The sequence below is a fragment of the Trachemys scripta genome, chromosome 1 (assembly GCF_013100865.1).
Source record: "Trachemys scripta elegans isolate TJP31775 chromosome 1, CAS_Tse_1.0, whole genome shotgun sequence".
In the NCBI taxonomy this organism is placed as follows: Eukaryota; Metazoa; Chordata; order Testudines; family Emydidae; genus Trachemys; species Trachemys scripta.
Window position 1 is genome coordinate 90,835,759 of NC_048298.1, and position 17,975 is coordinate 90,853,733.

Here is a 17,975-nt window from a genome sequence, read left to right on the forward strand (position 1 = left end):
TTGTCCAGGCATTAGCACTTTTGGCCTAGCAGGATACTATATTCATCTGCCCTTCACAATGACACAGAAGCACCTAGACATTTTCTTGCCCATTGTCCTTGCAGGTCATCTTGGCTTACAGATGGCCTGTGACATTTAGTTGTATAAGGTCCAGAGAGGGGGACAGGGTTTGTCTTTGTATCTGTTCTTTCTATTAGTATATTCCCACCCTTTGCAAAAATGGTTCAGAGGCTTGAAATTGTACAGGACCCATCACTGCCCCTCTAGTTTCAGACAGCAGTGATGGCTCTAACCACACTTTTCCATCTGCGAGTGGTGAAGAAGTTGTAGCCTTTCCTCTCTGAGGTGGACCTTGTCAGGGTCATCCAGCCAAAGGCATGATTTACAGCAAAGCACCCTATTGAGGGCTACCCTTGTAGATGTCTCAAAAACTTGTGATTGCAGAATGCTGCTACTCCATCTCCTGAGTGAATCGAGCCCCTGAAAACATACACCACGCATGCTCTGCACTGGCTACCCAGCTCTTCCCAGTGCGTCTCTAGGTGTTGGTTTTAATCTATAAAGTCCTATGTGATCGGGGACCTGGAAACCTGAGAGGCCATCTCCTTCCTTATATACCTTCCCCACAGCTGAGATCAGCGGAAGCATTCCTGCTGACAGCCCAGAGAAGGAGTGGAGAGCTAGTGGCAGGGTGGGAGGCTTCTCAGCTTTGAAACTGGCTCTCACTGTCAGCCTACCACCACTGTGGTAGACTGATGGTGAGAGCACAGTGCAGTGAGACTCATCTATTTCCGTAAGCATTCAACTTGATAGGGGGCCAGAATGGGGTGATTTGAATGGATGGGCACAGTTGGGCTGGCAACTGTTGCTGCCTACAATAGGCACCAGCCTTGGTGTTTTTCCAGTTATGTAAACATGCCTAGAGGATGCGGGGCTGGGCGTGTAATAAATCATCATATAAATAAATAATGGCTTGGGAGAATCCACATTTGGCAGTCTTCAGAATGGAGGGTAGGGCCCACCTAGCCCCTGGCAGTTAATCCTGCACATGAACAGTGAAGGTGGCTTATCGAGAAACCCATTCGGATAGGTCTTACATTTGCTTGATTTCATGGTAAAGTAATGATATAAATGTTTAATTAGATCACTAATTAAATAAAACTTCCCCCTCACCCCCCCAAAAATATCCCTGCGTTAACTCAGCACTTAGGTTTCACAGCTAAAATGTCAGAAATGCCAAAAAGTTACAGGGATACCAACATAAAAAATAGGACACTCTGGCTGATAGTGTTGGGCCTGATTCACCACCCCTGCCAGCCACGTAAATCAGGAGTTACCACGCTGAAGTCAGTGGAGTTACATTGCAGTAAGCAAGAGGAGATCTGGGCCCTTGGTACCTGTTACTAATAATGCCTAATGTTGCTGTAACAAGATGACTAGAGAAAAAATATTACATATTTTCAGCTTGCTTGCATCGTGCACTTTGGGTGTAGTCACTTTCCCTGTGTAGTAGCATTATTTATTATTGGTGAGTTTAGGGGCCCCAACAGAGATCAGGACCCCATTGCCACAGGGGTGGCGTATATACATGGTAATAGACAGCGCCTTTCCCAAAGAGTTTACAATTTCAACAGACAAGACAAAGGAAGGATTATCCCCTTTTTACAGATGGAGAACTGAAGTGCCGAAAGCTGAAGTGGCTTGCCTGTGGCCATACAGGAAGTCTGCGACAGGCAAAGGAATTAAATCCTGATCTCCCAAGTGCCAGCCCAGCACCTTAACCACAAGGCTATCCTTCCACTCTGCATAGTTAGTTAGGATCAATCCTGCAAACACATGTGCCTAACTTTATGCAGATGAGCCATCTCATTGACTTCAAATTGGACCATTCATGTGAATAAAATTATACACGTTGGTGTTTGCAGGATTTGGGTCCGGCTGGTTTCCACTGGTATTTGTGAGAGTTTCTCATGCTGCAATTGAGAAAGAAAAAATATTTTAAACATAGAAGAATGTGATTGTAAAACTTCAAAAATTGAGGGGTGGGGGGGTGAGAGGCAAGCGCATTACCTAAACCTACTTTGAAATCATTGTTGGAAGCTGCCTAGATTTCAAAGCAGATAGTACCCTTTTAAGAGTCCAAGAACAACTTTCCTTTGGCCATGTTGCACATTCTGTACTGTATGTTTGATGCAATATATTTTACAGCAGAAAACATAATATATTAAGCTACCCATTCAACTAGAAAAACAGGGTTGGCAAATAGTATTTCCATGTGATTTGGCTGAGTTAGCACTGCTGTCGAAACCCTAACTTTTATAGTTCTTGGCTGCTTGTGGTTGTGAGCATGTAACCTTAAACAATGAATTAACACAGGTTTTTGCAATTACTTTTCTATTCTTATTTTTAAGAAACAGAAAAAATAAATAAAATCCCAGAGCTAGTCCTTTTGCAGTGCTAATAAGCTCTGCCAGGAAAACTTGTAGGCTCCTTGCTATGCAGCTGTTTGGCTTGCAGCGCTTGCAAGGTACTGAACCAGAAAGCGCTCCCCTTGGGCTGGGTCGCGCCATTTAGGCCCAGCTCTAGGCACCGTCCAAGGGAGAACACTGAAGACGTTTTCCTCAGAGAGGCAGAGTTCCTCCTGCGGCTGCCCAGCATACAGAGGAGTGCACAAGCTGCTCCAGGTGCTGCATCATTCCCACTGGATCAGGGACTGGGAGTTATATGGGCCTGTGATGCCCTTGCTCCAGCAAATTCAGGGCCCGGGGGCCCTGCCCCACTAATGTTCAGGGCCGGGTCTCTTCCCCGGCCCCGCCTGCTGCCCCGCATGCCTCCCCCGGAGTGTCCCTGCCTACGCCCTGGGCGGCTGCCCTGACGCTCCGCGCTGCGCTCCCTCGCTGGCTGCTGCTGGCTACAAAAGGGAGCGGCGGCAGGCTGAGGCAGGAGGCACACACATATGATGGCAGCCCTCCCCTCCGCACCCACCACAGGGGAGGTGAGCCTGGACCTGAGAGGGGCCTGGCCCCTAAGAGCATGTGCAGTGATGGTACCGGGTGAATGTGCTGTTGGGGGGACTGTGGAGTCCTCCTCTCTGGCCCCAGCCCCTGGGGCAGCCTGCCTGCATCCCAAACTCCTCATCTCCAGCCCTGCCCCACCCCAGAGCCTGCACCCCCAGCCAGAGCCCTCACCCCCCTGCACCCCAACCCTCTGCCCCAGCCCTGAGCCCCCTCCCACACCCCAAACCCCTCATCCCCCCACACCACAATCCTCTGCCCTAGCCTTGAGCCCCGTCCCACACCCCAAACCCCTCATCCCCAGACCCAGCTGGAGCCCTCATCCCCCCAAAACCACAACCCTCTGTCCCATCCCTGAGCCCCCTCCCACATCTCAAACCCCTCATCCTCAGCCACACCCAAGAGCCCTCACCCCCAGCCATAGCCCTCATCCCCCCATACCCACCACATTGTGCAATATAGGGAAATTGTTAAATGCTTACTGTTTCCAGTCCATTTTTACATTATTTTAAAAATATATATATCAGCTTACAAGGCAGGTGTGGGGAGGAGGCGGGACTTGGACCCATTCTGGGCACCACCAAAAATGATACAAACCTGTCGCCCCTGCACTGGATGGTGACTAACTCTGCTTGCTGGTGCTGGGATGCCGCGCCATTGCTCCACCAATTCTCTGCCCCCTTCCAGGCACTGTGCACTGCTGCAGGAATAGCTAGGGATCAGTCCCTGCACGCCTGGCTGGCTCTGACACGCCATGCTCCCACCCCTCACTGCATGCTTGCATAAAGACCAAGCAGAATCTAGTGCTTGTCTAGCACTTGTTCAGTTAAACCAGTGGGCCCTAATTCTCTTCTCATGTCAGTCTGGCAGTCAGCATAAACCAGGGGTTCTCAAACTCGGGGTCATGACCCCTCAGAGGGTCACAAGGTTATTACTTGGGGGGTTGCGAACTGTCAGCCTCCACCCCAAACCCCACTTGGCCTCCAGCATTTATAAGAGTGTTAAATATAAAAAAAGTGATTTTAATTTATAACGGGGGTTGCTCTCATAGGCTTGCTATGTGAAAGGGGTCACCAGTACAAAAGTTTGAGAGCCACTGACATAACCCCACCGACTGCTGTGGAGTTATGTCGGAAGTACACTGGCCTGCAAGGGGTTTTTAAACAAGTTTGGTCAGGCAAACTCAGAAGTGCCGACCGTGCTCCTCACCCACCCTACGGTGGACTCGCTTTATCACTTGCAGCCAGTCCTCCTCTTAGACACCCACAAACTATTACCATGCATTCCCATGGCACATCCCCCGTATCAGAGTGCAGTAACGAAGGAACAGGGCCGGCTCTAGCATTTTTGCCGCCCCAAGCGGCGAAGAGGGAAAAAAAAAGCGCCGCGATTGGCGGCACTTCAGCGGCTGCTCTCCCGCACCGCTTCATTATTCGGCGGCAATTCGGCGGCCAGTCCTTCCCTTTGAGAGGGATTGAGGGGCCTGCCGCCGAATTCCCGCCGAAGACCCGGACGTGCTGCCCCCTTCCATGGGCCGCCCCAAGCACCAGCTTGCTGCGCTGGTGCCTGGAGCCGGCCCTGCGAAGGAGCAACTGACAGAATGGCCAGAGGAGATCAAATGAACACTGGCGTGTTGAAGGGGGAAACCAGGGAGCTGAACCTGCTGATAGAATCGCATGCTGTGCAGAGCGTGTGTGTCGTGTGCCCGTGGCAGGGGAGAAGGGGCAGGGGAGCGCCTGGGGAAAGGGAAGGCAGCTTCCTTCCTGAAAGACATTTTCCTCCTTGAATTGAAGAAGCTGATTTGAACAGCAGCAGAGGGAGGAACCACACTCTGGGAAGCAGAGATTCCCTCTGCTTGAGGCATTGCTTTCCCCTCCTCCCCAACACTGCAGGCTGAGCCATATAGCCAGCATAGCAGAACCTCCTGAGTGTCATGTGATGCTTCCATCATGCTGCCCATTTTCAGCAGTGCATTAGGCCCTCCTGAGCATCACATGATGCGTGCAGAACACTGCCTGCTTTCAGCAGTGCATTAGAATTTAATGACTATCCCATGAGGAATCCGACACGCTGCCTCCACTCCAGAGATCCCCAAGATTGCCCTACTGTGGAGTTGTCTGCCATGCTTCCTGCCCTAGCTAACTCCCCACAATTGCCTGCAGTCACAAGGCTGTCACACTGCCTGCTTTCTCCCCTTCCCCTGAAACCCTTATTTCATTATAAAAAGGAAATATTTTAGTGACATACTATTTCTCATGGGGCTTATAATTAAATCCTGCTCGGACAAACAAAGCAAAAACCTCTCCTGCGTTTGCTATCGGTAGTGACCCAAAATAAATAAATAAATCAAGCTAGGCTAGCAAAAAGAAGCAGGAGAAAGACAGGCCTGCTAGAGATTATCCAGCTTTTATTTTCATCCAGGCACCCACAACTAGAGTTCCTGGAAGGCTCTGGAGAGCCCAACATAGATACATTTCTTTCTACGTCTACTTTGATTTATTGCATCTGAAGAAGTGGGTTTTAGCCCACGAAAGCTTATGCTCAAATAAATTTGTTCGTCTCTAAGGTGCCACAAGTCTCCTGTTCTTTTTACTTTGATGTAGGTAGTTTTGAAGAAAGCATATACTTAGTTTCTTTGGTAAATGTCTGTGACAGGTGCTGGATCACCAGTCTGGCAGCTAAAGGCCTGTGTTTACCCACACAGCAAGGTACTGTTCAGGCAGCCAAAACTTCCTAGATGCCACCAGTGTTCCCTCTAATTTTTCCCACCCATGTGCGGAATGAATTTTGTTATGTGAGGCTGGGCTGGGCTGGGTTGGGGCCAGGGGAGGGGCACTTCTCCCTTGGCCATGGCAGGTCTGTGGCTGGGCTAGGTTGGAGCCGGGGGAGAGGAATCTCTTCCCGCCGCAGCACTAAGCACCTGCCCTGTGCTTAATAAGCTGCTGCGCGGCCCCGCAGCTTAGAGAGAATTTAGGATGCCACCCTCCTGGTGGGACTGAGCCCTGACCGGGAGGGTCACCTCTGTGCAGGACAGTCCATCTCCATGACCCATTACTTATTTGGTTGCTCTGCTGAGACAGTCAGCTGGGGGTGGGAGGAGGGAATGTGGACAGCAATCCCAGTAGGAATTGAACAAAACCAACTGGCTCACTTCATCCTATCAGTAGCCAGATAACAGCTTTTAGTCACTGCCGATCTGGGGCTGACCTGGAGTAGGTGATATAGAGGTAGAAGGCTCTGGAATCCTAAATTCCCACAGCCGGTTCCCACTGTAGGACTTGAAATGGTGTGTCTGAGCTGGCCCACTTTGCTACACAGCGCTGAGGTGCTGCTCACTAGTATTAACCCCGTTACATCCTGCCGGAGTAGCGCTCGAGAAGTCTATATAACAGAAGAAAGCATCCTTTCTCCACCATCGTTCTGTTCCTCTCCCTCCTTGGCAACCCAACCCAGCTTCCACTGAAGTGCTCCTCCTACACTCGACAACAGAGACAGAAAAGACCTACTACGTGACCTAGGCCTGGTAACTGCACCCAACAATACATTTTCTAGTGCTTTGTACAGGCCGTCTTATGTGCCCCATAAGGGGCTTCTATCATGTCTCCTTTGGAGAGTAAGGATGAGATTTTTCGAAACCGCCCAAGGGATCTGGATTAAAAATTAAAGGGAATTGTTCATCCAGATTCCCACAGGCAGCTTTGAGAAGCTCAGCCTAATCCAACGGATCCCCCTACCAAACATTCTTCCTGATCTTCAGGCTAAACAATCTTCTTAATTTCATCCCATTACTCCTAGTACCACCCAAAAACATTCCTCTCTAACTTTGGTGTCAATACCCTTCAAATGCTTCCAGATGGTTATTCTATTCCTATTGGTTATTGTTCAACCTAGCAACTGTACACATATTTAAATCAAATTTCATCTTTCCTCATAAAGGGACTGGAGGGCTTAATGATCTGTGTGATTTCCCTTCTCACAACACCCTCTAATTCATCAATATCTTTCTAGTAATGAAGTTCTCAGACTGAATACAGTATGCTAGGTGCAGGAGCACAACCTTTGTAGAGAACTATTATCTCTGTACCCCATGATGTAACTGATGTCTCTGCATACATGCCTTAAAGGAAAAAAAAAATCACACTGGCCCTGTTTGCTGCCATCTCCTATTGTGGGTTCATGTCTAATTTACAATCCACTATCACCCCTAGGTCCCTCTGCATTATTGCTTCCCAATGGTCTCCCTTATTTTTCCATCAGTGTATTAGCCTGTATTTTTCCAAGATGAATCTAATTTTATTACTTTTTTGCTCATGTTTCTAACTGCTCTTGGTTCCTTTGTGTTATTTCTCCTTCCTCACTGGGGTTCGCAACTCTGCCCAATTTAGTGTCACCTATAAATGTCAGTAACATGAGGCTTACTGCCACTCCCGGATCATTACCGAAATGATAAACAAAACTCGACTTAACAGTCCCTGCTGTAACCCACCCGGCATCTCCTCCAGATCAATCTAGTGTTATGTATCGTTATTCTTTGGTTATTGTGGTCTGTTAGCCAGTTCTCAGTTCACATGACAGCGTCCCTGCCCAAGCCCATTTGAATTGTTGTTGTCAATAAGGCTTCATGAAACACTGCACCCACTGCTTTAATTAAATCCAAATACATTTTATATGCACTGCTGTGCTCCCTTCAGCGGCCTATCTGCTGACATACTAGAAGGCAGCCAGCAAGCAGGTGTGGTGGGTGTGGTGAAATCATGTGAACAAGATGAGGCAGCTACCACTCACAGCACTCAGTGCTATTTCTGGCAAAAACCGAAGGGAAGAACCAAGGCTGAGCAAATGTGGAAACTCATGAATGCCGCTCTGCTACCAGAGTGAGACTGGGAACTCACTGTGGGGAAGCAGCGTGTACAAGAGCCCAGCTTTGAATCCCCTTGTCACCCATCAGAAAGGTGAGGGGGTAAGTCCCTCTCCCAGAGACTCAATAGCCTGAAGTAAGTGGAGGCACCACCAATGGAAATGTCTAGGCTGAATTCAGCAGTGACATACATGGGCTGTAAATTACAGCCAGTTTCTGACCAACATACATCTAAAGTAGTAACAGGGTCATTTGCAATGATTTAGCAGTCAGCATGTGTAACTTCCACACCTGGCCACAGGGGTGGGGTGGGGTGGGGTGGGGGGAGAAAAAGGGAATAGCAGAAAAAGCCCCTAATAGGGTTGTAAAAGAAGGCTGTTTCTCTATTCTCACACACACCATCCTCCACACCTTCAGGGACATTCAGGTCCTAGTGGAAGTGGGTATAGCTGCCACTGACTTACAGTACTACACACCAAGGACTGGATCTGCTCCCCAAAAACCAAATCAGTGTAAATTTCACTGCTTCACTATTTACACCCATTACTTGACTAACCTGTACTCCGAATGCCGCTTACACCCTCATTTAAATTCCCACTGGACTTGGCCCCAACATTTAGCAGTCCTGTAAGTGCAGGGCTTGGAGAGAGTATGATGTAGTGCATTGGGCACTCAATTAGGCACCTGGAGATCTAGGTTCTATCCCAGCTCTACCATTGACCTGCTGTGTGTCCTTAGGCAACTTATTTCCCCTCTCTGGGCTATAGTTGCTGTGTCTGTTTTGTGTATTTAGATTGTAAGCTCTTTGCCGCAGGGACTCTCTCTCACTATGTGTTTGTAGCGGGCCTAGCACAACAGGGCCCTGATCTCAGTTTAGATAGAACCTCTAGGAGTTTCTGTAATTAAAAGAGATAAATGATAATAGCAACATGGAGTGAAAGAGGAGAGGGGATAGTAAGGGGCTGTTTTTATTATCCTATTATTATTTATTAGCTGATTCTGGAGTTTACATATGGTTGAAGGAAACTTTGCTTTTCTAGTCATATGGCAACATTTTATTCAAAGCTTTCACTGAGCAGCTGCTGTTTGAAATGCACAGAACCAAACCACCTAACTGAACCTATTTCTAAAACAAAGAGACACTCCCAAGCTGTTTATGTTTTTTAAACTGAATGATGCTTCAATCTCTGGAATTAACAGCAATCAGGAAACCCTGAACAATAAGCAACAAGCCTTTTCTCAATTAACACTTTATTTATTTGTGGAGTCAAAGCTAGATTCAAAAGTGGGCATGTCCTGGGTGGATTTGATTTAAATCAAATTGATTTAAATCACTATTCAGGAAGACTCGATTTAATCATGGATTTCTATATAAAAGTGCATTCTTGTTGGTTGTTATAACCTTAATACATATTCTTCACAACTCGGAGATAGATGTAGGCTTCATTTTTAGAAGGTACACACTATACATTTTTTAAGTGATTTACTTTGAAAACTTTTCAGATTAATTTTACAGCTATATCAGAAAATGAATGATTATTTGGATGTTTCATTTACCAGAGCTAACTGAAGCAGATATTTATGAAGTCATTGGGAGGTGAACTATCTCCAATTCAACAGGTTAATCATTAATATTTGGAGGATTTTCTTGCCATGCTGTATTAGGAGGAGAACATCACCTGACAGACATTTAAATTGTTTTATTTAACTATTTCTCACCCCTATTTATTTATTTTAAAACATTTTTGCTGTTAACAAGCAAATCCACAGTTTGAGAACTGCAAACCTAAGCATCTCTAATGGTATCTTCTAGACCAGAGGTGGGCAAACTATGGCCTGCGGGCCACATCAGGTCCATGGGACTGTCCCGCCCAGCCCTTGAGCTCCTGACCGGGGAGGCTAGCCCCTGGCACCTCCCCTGCAGCCTCAGCTCGCCGTGCCACCAGTGCTCTGGGTGGCGGGGCTGCGAGCTCCTGCCGGGCAGCTCAGCTGCGAGAGCCGCAAGACTGTCCCAGTGCTCTAGACTGCACGGCGGCGTGGCTGGCTCCAGCCGGGCGGCACAGCTGCCAGTCCTGGTGCTCTGAGCGGCATGGTAAGGGGGTGGGGAGCGGGGGGATTGGATAAGGGGCAGGGGGTCCCAGGAGGAGGCAGTCAGGGGAAAAGGAGCAGGGGGGGTTGGATGAGTCAGGGATTTTGAGGGGGGCAGTCAGGGGGTAGGAAGTGAGAGGGGGTAGATAGGGGGTGGGGGCCAGTCTGTCTGGGGAGGCACAGCCTTCCCTACCCGGCCCTCCATAGAGTTTCAGAACCCCGATGCGGTCCTCAGGCCAAAAAGTTTGCCCTCCCCTATTCAAACTAAGCACTGAATCCCATTGGGTAGATAGAAAGATTAACCTAAATAATCTATACAGAAGCCCCTGGAATCCCATAAGATTGGGTCCCTAACCCATGAACTATTGGAACTCATTAACAAAACTTTTCTTAAACATTACATGAATATATTGTCTCTATTTCTATAATTCTATAGAATTAGAATTTATAATCCCTATTTCATGATGATATGAAAGGTATCTTTGAGCTATAATGTATCTTAATTAAAACTATCTTTAGATAGGTTTTTTCCTCCAAAAGCATTTTATCAAAAAAATCCGATTTAAATAACCCCCCCCCCCCTTTTTTTTTTTTTTTTTTTAATAATTGATTATTATCCACCCTGGGCATGTCACATCCTGCCTTAAAGACTTACACAGGCCCAAAAACCAGCATATGTAGCTGCGTGGAAGAAGATGGGAATAGCTTCTTATCTGAAACGTGGAACAGGGAATGGCTTGCTCAGTGTAGCTGACAATGGTAGAAAGAGGCTGTCATCTCTAGATCACTGATTTCAGTGCAAATCACAGGTCAGGGTAAGGGTGTGACTGGATGACTCAAGCCTGGTTTCTGCAAAGCTTTCCAATGCTGCTAACACTTATGGGAGCTCTAGTATAGAGCCACTGGCATTTTACCCACTGTGTCATCTAAGGCTAGATCTATACTTGAACCGCGGCAGCTGCACTGCTGTAGCAGTTTAAGTGTAGCTGCTACCTCCATCGCCAGGAGGGATTCTCCCATTGCTGTAGTTAGTCCACTGTCTACACTGGGGGTTAGGTTGGCTTAACTATGTCTCTCAGGGGTGTGGATTTTTCACATCTCCGAGCAACGTAGCTGAGTCGCTCTAACGTTTTAGCGTAGAACTGGCCCGCCTACTAAGAACAAGTCTACGTGACATGGTGGTAAAAGCCTCATCTACACTAGGACTCCTACTGTTGCAGCCGGAGGTGAAACTGCACAAGTACTAGCAAAAGTGGGAGATTTTTTTTGAGCAAAAAGACAGGGTCTGTGTGAAGGGGAGACAAAGCCTTTTACCTCTAAGGTAAAATACAAATACAACTCCTGTCAATGTGACCTAGTGATCTAGGCCTGAGACTCAGAATCTGTGCGTTCTATTCTTAGCCCTGCCTGCTCATTGGATGATGCTGGGCAGGTTGCTTAACTTCTCTGTGCCCCAATTTCCCTATGCGTAGCATGGCTTGTGTGAACAGAGTTGGTTGTCTCAGTCTGGTTGTCAGTGGACAAGTCCCCCCATCTCCACTGGCCCCCTTGTGGGGGGGTGTCTCCACAAGGAGGCTAGGGACTGAACAGATCATGTACAATTAACTCCTCCACGCTCCAGTAGGTGCTGCTTTTTCCAAGCTGAGGCATGATGGGGAGCAGTGTGGGGGAGGTTTGAGTGGTTACTGCCCTTGGTAAGCAGGTTTGGGGAAAACGTAGAGGACTCTGTTCTCCAGGACTGTTGAGCCAACACCTTTTGCCTGCACCAAATTGGTTTAATTTTTTGGTCAGATGTAAAGAAAGGAAGGTTCTGCCCACGTGCTACAACAAGCATCCTTACGTGCGCACTGGGGAGCTGCTACTTCCTATCACCAGCAGCAGTCTGGAAACATGAGCTCCCTCACACCAGTGTCCTGACAGTGCCCAGAGTCTCACTCGAGTGATGCCAACCTCTCTACACTGGCCTAAGCCTCCTGTGTGTCAGACCCTGTCACCAGGCGCTCATTTTCTTCTCAACGTTAAACAACATACGCCATCTTCTACAACCTACCTGAGTTCTTGTGCCTCATCCTTTAAAGGTGTATACTGCACTCATCGAAATTAGATAGTATGCTCTATGGGGCAGCGGCCAGGCAGAGGTGCTGGAACAATTTGTATAGTGGGGGAGCTGAGAGCCGTTGAGCCAAACTGTAAACCCTGGATATGATGGAAACCACTTCAAGCCAGAGGGTGCAGCAGCATCCCAGCACCCCTAATTCCAACACCTATGGGGCCCGGTGTTACTCTGTGATGGTAAAGTGCCAGGCATACCTCTGGTGCTTCACAATAAACCCTAATAATACACAGCATATCATTACAAATGCTTTGGGTTAGCCTGTGAACTCAAGGCTCTGTCTCAGCAGCACTGGGGGGAGAGGTGCTAAACAGATGATAAAATGGGCCAATAGGAACTGGTGAGAAGAAAATGAAGTAAGGGGGAGAAAAAGGAGCACACCCCCTTTCTCCCCGTGACTAACAAGCAGGCTGTCCTTGTTGGGATGCTGACCCCAGGGTACTGCCAATGTTCTGCAGTGGGACATTTGTTTCTATAGCTAAGTGAAGGTCTGTAATGTTCTGCATAGGGTCAATCCCACTCCATCCTCTGTCAAGGTCAAGGAGACAGAGCTGGTGGTTGTGTGGAAACAGTAGGGCATCCAAGGGAATGCTAAACCCAGGATAGTCTGTCATGGCTGGGCAGTCATTATGGAACAAGTATGGGAGTTCATGGAGGAGCCGCCAGAGTACAAGAAACAATGGAGCAGAAAGAAGTGCACAGCAGAGACCGTCTCTTGTTCTCTCTCCCTCCTGGCTTTGGGAAGCCAGAACCCTGCCTGCAGTGTTAGAGTGAAGTCGTGGTATTACAAAAAAGGGAGAGGAAATTCTGTCCCAGAGATTAGGGTTGGAAAAATCCTTTTAGGTCACATCATGTCCATCATCCTTGGCTGGAACACTCTCTGCTGCTTTCCCCAAGCCAGGCGATGGGGGTGTGTGTGTGTATCCATCACTTCATAATGGATTTCCATAGCAGCTTTGCGCCAGGAGATTTACTGAACTCCCCGTCCCGCAGTAACAACCACGCTGTACTGTACCGTACATAGGCCCGGTCCGACAGACCAACTGACCATATTAATCATATCCCCAGGGATCTCAGGGTGCAGCTAGGCTTTGCAATCAGGCTGAAGGGGCATCTTCCTTGACAGAAATGGACTGTGCCACTTTGGTCACACCAGCAGACGGAGCACCTCCTTTGCACCGGCACAGAGCTTGATCTGGCTATGGGATGTTAGTGCCAGCAACAGGCTGGCCAATCCGATCAACCCGTGTCCCCCCCACCCCCTATCTGCCCTTTCCTTTCCATTTTTTCCATATACATTTAAAAAAACAAAAACAGGGAGCTGCTTTGGGGCACCTCAGGCTCATGCTTGTCCACCTTAGTGTGTGTGTCTCTCTCTCTTCACGCTCTCCTCCTCACACTGCCCCCCACCCCCTTCTTAACGCAATCTCTCTCTCCAGCTCTGTGTTTGCAGCTCGCTCCCTTAATCCCCATGACCTTCCCGCACAGAGCTACAGCCATGGGATCAGCGTTACAAGATGGGAGACCCTCCTCCCCCCACCGTAGCAAGGAAAAGAGGCCGAAAAGCCCCCCCCCCCCCCGGGGCCGCCCCCCCCCCCCCCCGCACAGAACCACAACACATTGCAGAGTGGGAAAGAAGGCAAGGGAGCCGGGCGGGCGAGAAAGGACAACACGCTCCCCCCCCGCCCCGCGTAATCTCGTACAAGCCCCCTCCCCCGCTGCTCCCTGTCTCCAGCAGCAAGCAGAGGAGACGGAATTAGACGGGCTGGCGAGGCAGAGGCGCTGCCGTGCAGAATCATCATCTCCACCCCCCCGCAGACACCAGTGTTTCCAGGTCCCCCTTTTCAACAAAACAAACAAGCTCCTCCCTGAAAATGTCCCTGCAACACTGACTGACCCGGGGGGACGGGGACGCCCCCACTGCACCAGATCCTACCCTGGGGAGGGGCCCCGCGCCCGGACGGGATCCCCCCGCGGGATTGTGTTTGGATCACGTCCCATTTTCCACCCTCCTCTCGGCTCCCGGGTTCTGCCCCCACCCCGCTGCAGAAACACCCCATCTTCGGGCAGCCGCAGCGGGGGACACGCGCGACCGGCACCGGAGCCGCCACCTGAGCCGGGGTTCCCAGCGGGGCGGCCGCCTCTGCCTGGGCAGAGGTGACTTTGCAGCACCGGCTCCAGCTTCGCCCCCCACTCCCCCGATGGGGCCCGGCCGGTGTGCGTGGGGGGGTGGCGGGGCCCAGCAGGTGTGTGGGGGGGGAGCGGGGACCCCTGAGCGCAGGGCACGCGGCTCATTGCGAAGCGCGGCCGGGGAAGGGCATTCCCCCCAGCCCGCTGCCTGCCCCCAGGGATCGGCCCCCGCCTCGTGCCCTTACCCAGGAGAGCACCCGCAGGACGGTGTGAGGCTGCCGGAAGAAGGTCTGGGGGTCGAAGGCGCCCCCGGCTTTGCCCGCTCCATACGCGCCCCCTTCCATCCTTGGGGCGCCCCGTGGCACGCCGCTGAGCCCCTGCGTGTGTCTGAGCCACTCCGAGCAGCTGGCCGGGGGTGCCCAGGAACGCTGCCCCGGGGGTAACGGAGGCAGCTGGGCGAGCGGGCGGGGGCTAGCTGTGCATGGCCGCGCTGTCACTCCCCGCTCAGTCACCGCTGCCCGGCTGGAGAGATACGCACGCTCCGCTCCAGGGCAGGCGCTAGTGCAGGGGCCGCGCGCTCCCTCGCAGCAGCAGCTGAGTGACGGGAACGCGCCAGGCAAGGGGCGGGAACGCGCCCGGATCAACTAGGGGGCCGAGAGCGTGAGCCCCTCTGAACGCGAGCTGTGCAGACCACAATGAAACCCCAGCTGTTTAGATATTTTTAATGCCGTGCTCAGGGCAATGAAGGGTGCTGCCTGTTTTATTTCTGTAGGGCCTACAAAAAGTATTGCTCACAAGTGCCTGTGCCCACAGCCTGAGTCCTGCTCAATGGTTACCTTATCTCAGTCCAACTGATAAACATTTCATCTTTGCTGCACTCGCATGGGTGAGTTGGAGGGGCCATGGGTGTCAAAACAGCCTTAGGTTGGCATGAAGGATGCTTTGAGATCCCAGCAGCCTGAGCTGGCAGGCTACAGGGCTGATCTGGATGATATGGGCCAGGGAGTGAAGCTCCCTCATTGCTTCATCTTCAGCTTGCTTGCCAGCAAACAAGACAGTCAGTAAATAACATTGTTTATAGTTATTTTATTTGACAGTGCTGAAGCCCCTTTGAGGTGCTTCACAGGAGACAGAGAAAGACCTAGAGTCAGCTTCTTCCCTCCATTATTAATTTTTATATATCTATATAGATATAGATATATAGTCTCATAGCAGGTAGAAGTCCCAGTCGTGGACCAGGACGCCTTGTTCCACTCCAGCAGTGTAAAGGAGTCAGAAACGGGGTGGAGTGACTCCTGAGAGAATCCCAATGTACGTGTCTCCATGCTGGGATGGGCAGTGGGCAAAGGAGGGCGATGGCTGGAGCTATCTGTGAATTTGGTAGTAGACAAGACCCCAGATCTAACACAATTTGGCAGCCTGTGTGGGTGGGAACAAGCCCTCATAGAACAGAATTCAATAATGGACTGTAGTTTGGCCTCCTACCTGGGCTAAACCACTTTTTTTTTTAACAGTCACATCCACACTGGGCATCCATAGTGTGTTGGCACATGATTCAGGTGTAAGCTTGGATTGAGTAGCTTAGACATTGGTTCTTGAAATTTCATGTGTGCTCTAGTGTAGACAAGGTGCCCATGACCATCCACATTTTGACTACCATGATTTCTAGACCTCCTCTGAGCCAGTTCAGATGACATGGTAGATAAAGTGCCACTAGTCCAGCATTCAAAAATCACGAGTTAGGCCCCAAAATCATGAGATTGACTTAAAAATCATGATTTTTTTCAAAAAAATAATACATTGGGCTCTTTTTATTGGTTTCTGAGTGCTTACATGTGCTCATTTCATGTTTTCAAGAATTTCTTTGAAACCACAAAGGCTAAAAACATATTTTTGAAAAAATGAAAGCTGAGATTCTCATATAATCACCAGCTTCCAAGAGCTGGGGCTTTAAGAAAAACACCAGTTATTGAGACTCGTGGTAAAATCACGAGAGTTGGCAAAGCTGCTGGTCTGAGGTAAGACTCCTACCCTTGCTACCACCAGTGGAATTGCCTCGGTGGGAAATTGTAAAGAAAAAGAAATGTCGTGGAGACATAGCTCAAGTTATTGGGCTTGATTTTCCTGCTGCTTACACTGGTTTTATGCCCAGACGCCATTTGCTTCGATAGAGTTACTTCTCTACACTGGTGAATTGAAATCAGAAGCAGGTTCACTGGGTTTTTAACATTTGTAAAAACCATTGTGTAGAGAAAGTCAAAGCTGTTGTGAGTATGAGCAACATTGTGGATTCTTCGGAGCAAAGCTCTGTTTCACTTTTCTTTTTCGCTCTCCCCTAGACACATTTTCCTGAAAATTTGAGCTTCTTATTTAATAATACCTAGTTTTTCATCAGCAGATCTCAAAGTGCTTCCCAACCTTTAACATACTCATGCTCTCAACATTCCTCTGAGGTAGGGAAGTACCATTATCCCCATTTTACAGGGCGGGAACCGAGGCACAGAGGGGCTAAGTGACTTGCTTAAGGTCATACAGGAAGTCTGTGACACAGCAGGACATTGAAGTCAGGTCTCCTAATGGCTGGGCGAGGCTAGTGCCCTAACTGCTGGACCATCCTTCCTTCCATTTTTGTGGATTTATTCTGATGTATGGGCACGCAACCTCCTAGAGCTTTAGGTGCAACTGAATCTATTACAAAGAATTTAGGCTGAAGCAATGCCAACAAAGAAAAAACATTGCATACCGAGAGTAAACCCCTCTTCTCTCAACATAGTTAACCCACCCCCTCAGTAAAAGCCTGGAGAAACAGATGTTACAACATGCTCGAAGGTGAACAAACTTAGGCTTGTTTAATTTAGCATATTCGGACATGTGAGCTCTGCCTCTTCAAATCTGAGCAGTGCTGACGGGGGAAACTGACATTGTAAGAGGTTTTCTTAGATCTATCACATCAGGCAGACTGGTATTGGGACTAGTGATTGCACATTGCGCCTGCCAGTTCAGCAGAGCTCACCGAGGAACAGGGCCGGTTCTAGGTTTTTTTGCTGCCCCAAGCAAAAAAAAAAAAAAGCTCAGAGAGTGCAACTGCCAAAGCAAAAAAAAAAAAGAATGGCCGGAATGCCACCCCTGTAATTGTGCCACCCCAAGCACGTGCTTGCTTTGCTGGTGCCTAGAGCCGGTCCTGCCGAGCAACGAGAATACAGTCTGGGACTGCATTGTCTTTTCCTGGGTGCCTTCTTCTCGGGTCCCGGGGACAGCCACGACTAGGGGGAATGCTTGGTAGCATGGCTGCAGTAAGGGATCAGGGCCTCCACACAGAAGGAGCTGGCCTCTGGGCTCTGCCAAATTGCGGTGTGGGTCCTGAGGCTTTCTCCACATGGAGCAAATCCCAGCCCATGGTGTGGGAGATCTCTGTAAGGGGATCTTCATGCAGATTTCTTCCTATAAAGCCTTCTTCTGTGGGTGTCACTGAGCCGGGAGAGGAGATGGAAGCTCTCTGAGAGTTTATGAAGCTTGTCTAATATTTTATATGCTAGGTGCATTCCTTAGGTATGCTTTACATTGTGTTGTGGAAGAACAACTATCTCGGCACAGTATTATACCATTCTGCTCTCAATTACATCAGTACAGCTGACAGTGGAATTTGGCTCTATATGTACATGTTTTGTTTTAACTATTAACTTATGGTTTGACATAATTATCAATATCATAATAATACACATCCCATTTTACAGGCTAGATTCTCATTTTTACCATATAATTATAAAATAAC

The 17,975-nt window shown here is 49.1% G+C and overlaps 1 protein-coding gene across 6 annotated transcripts in view; it reads right to left on the reverse strand.

Moving 5' to 3' along the window:
* LOC117880237 (TGF-beta-activated kinase 1 and MAP3K7-binding protein 1) overlaps nt 1-14,770 on the reverse strand; it is a 52,775-nt gene extending 38,005 nt beyond the window's left edge. For 2 of the 6 annotated variants that reach the window (XR_004646500.1, XM_034776208.1), the window contains exon 1: nt 14,449-14,758. Coding sequence is in view for 4 of the 6 variants with exons in the window: in XM_034776208.1 (XP_034632099.1) it covers nt 14,449-14,547 (99 nt within the window). In the remaining 2 variants the exon portion in view is untranslated. Of the gene's footprint in view, nt 1-14,448 lie in introns of all 6 variants that reach the window. The other 4 variants (XM_034776247.1, XM_034776256.1, XR_004646501.1 and 1 more) reach the window with 3 other exon arrangements.
* Nucleotides 14,771-17,975: the final 3,205 nt, after the last annotated feature.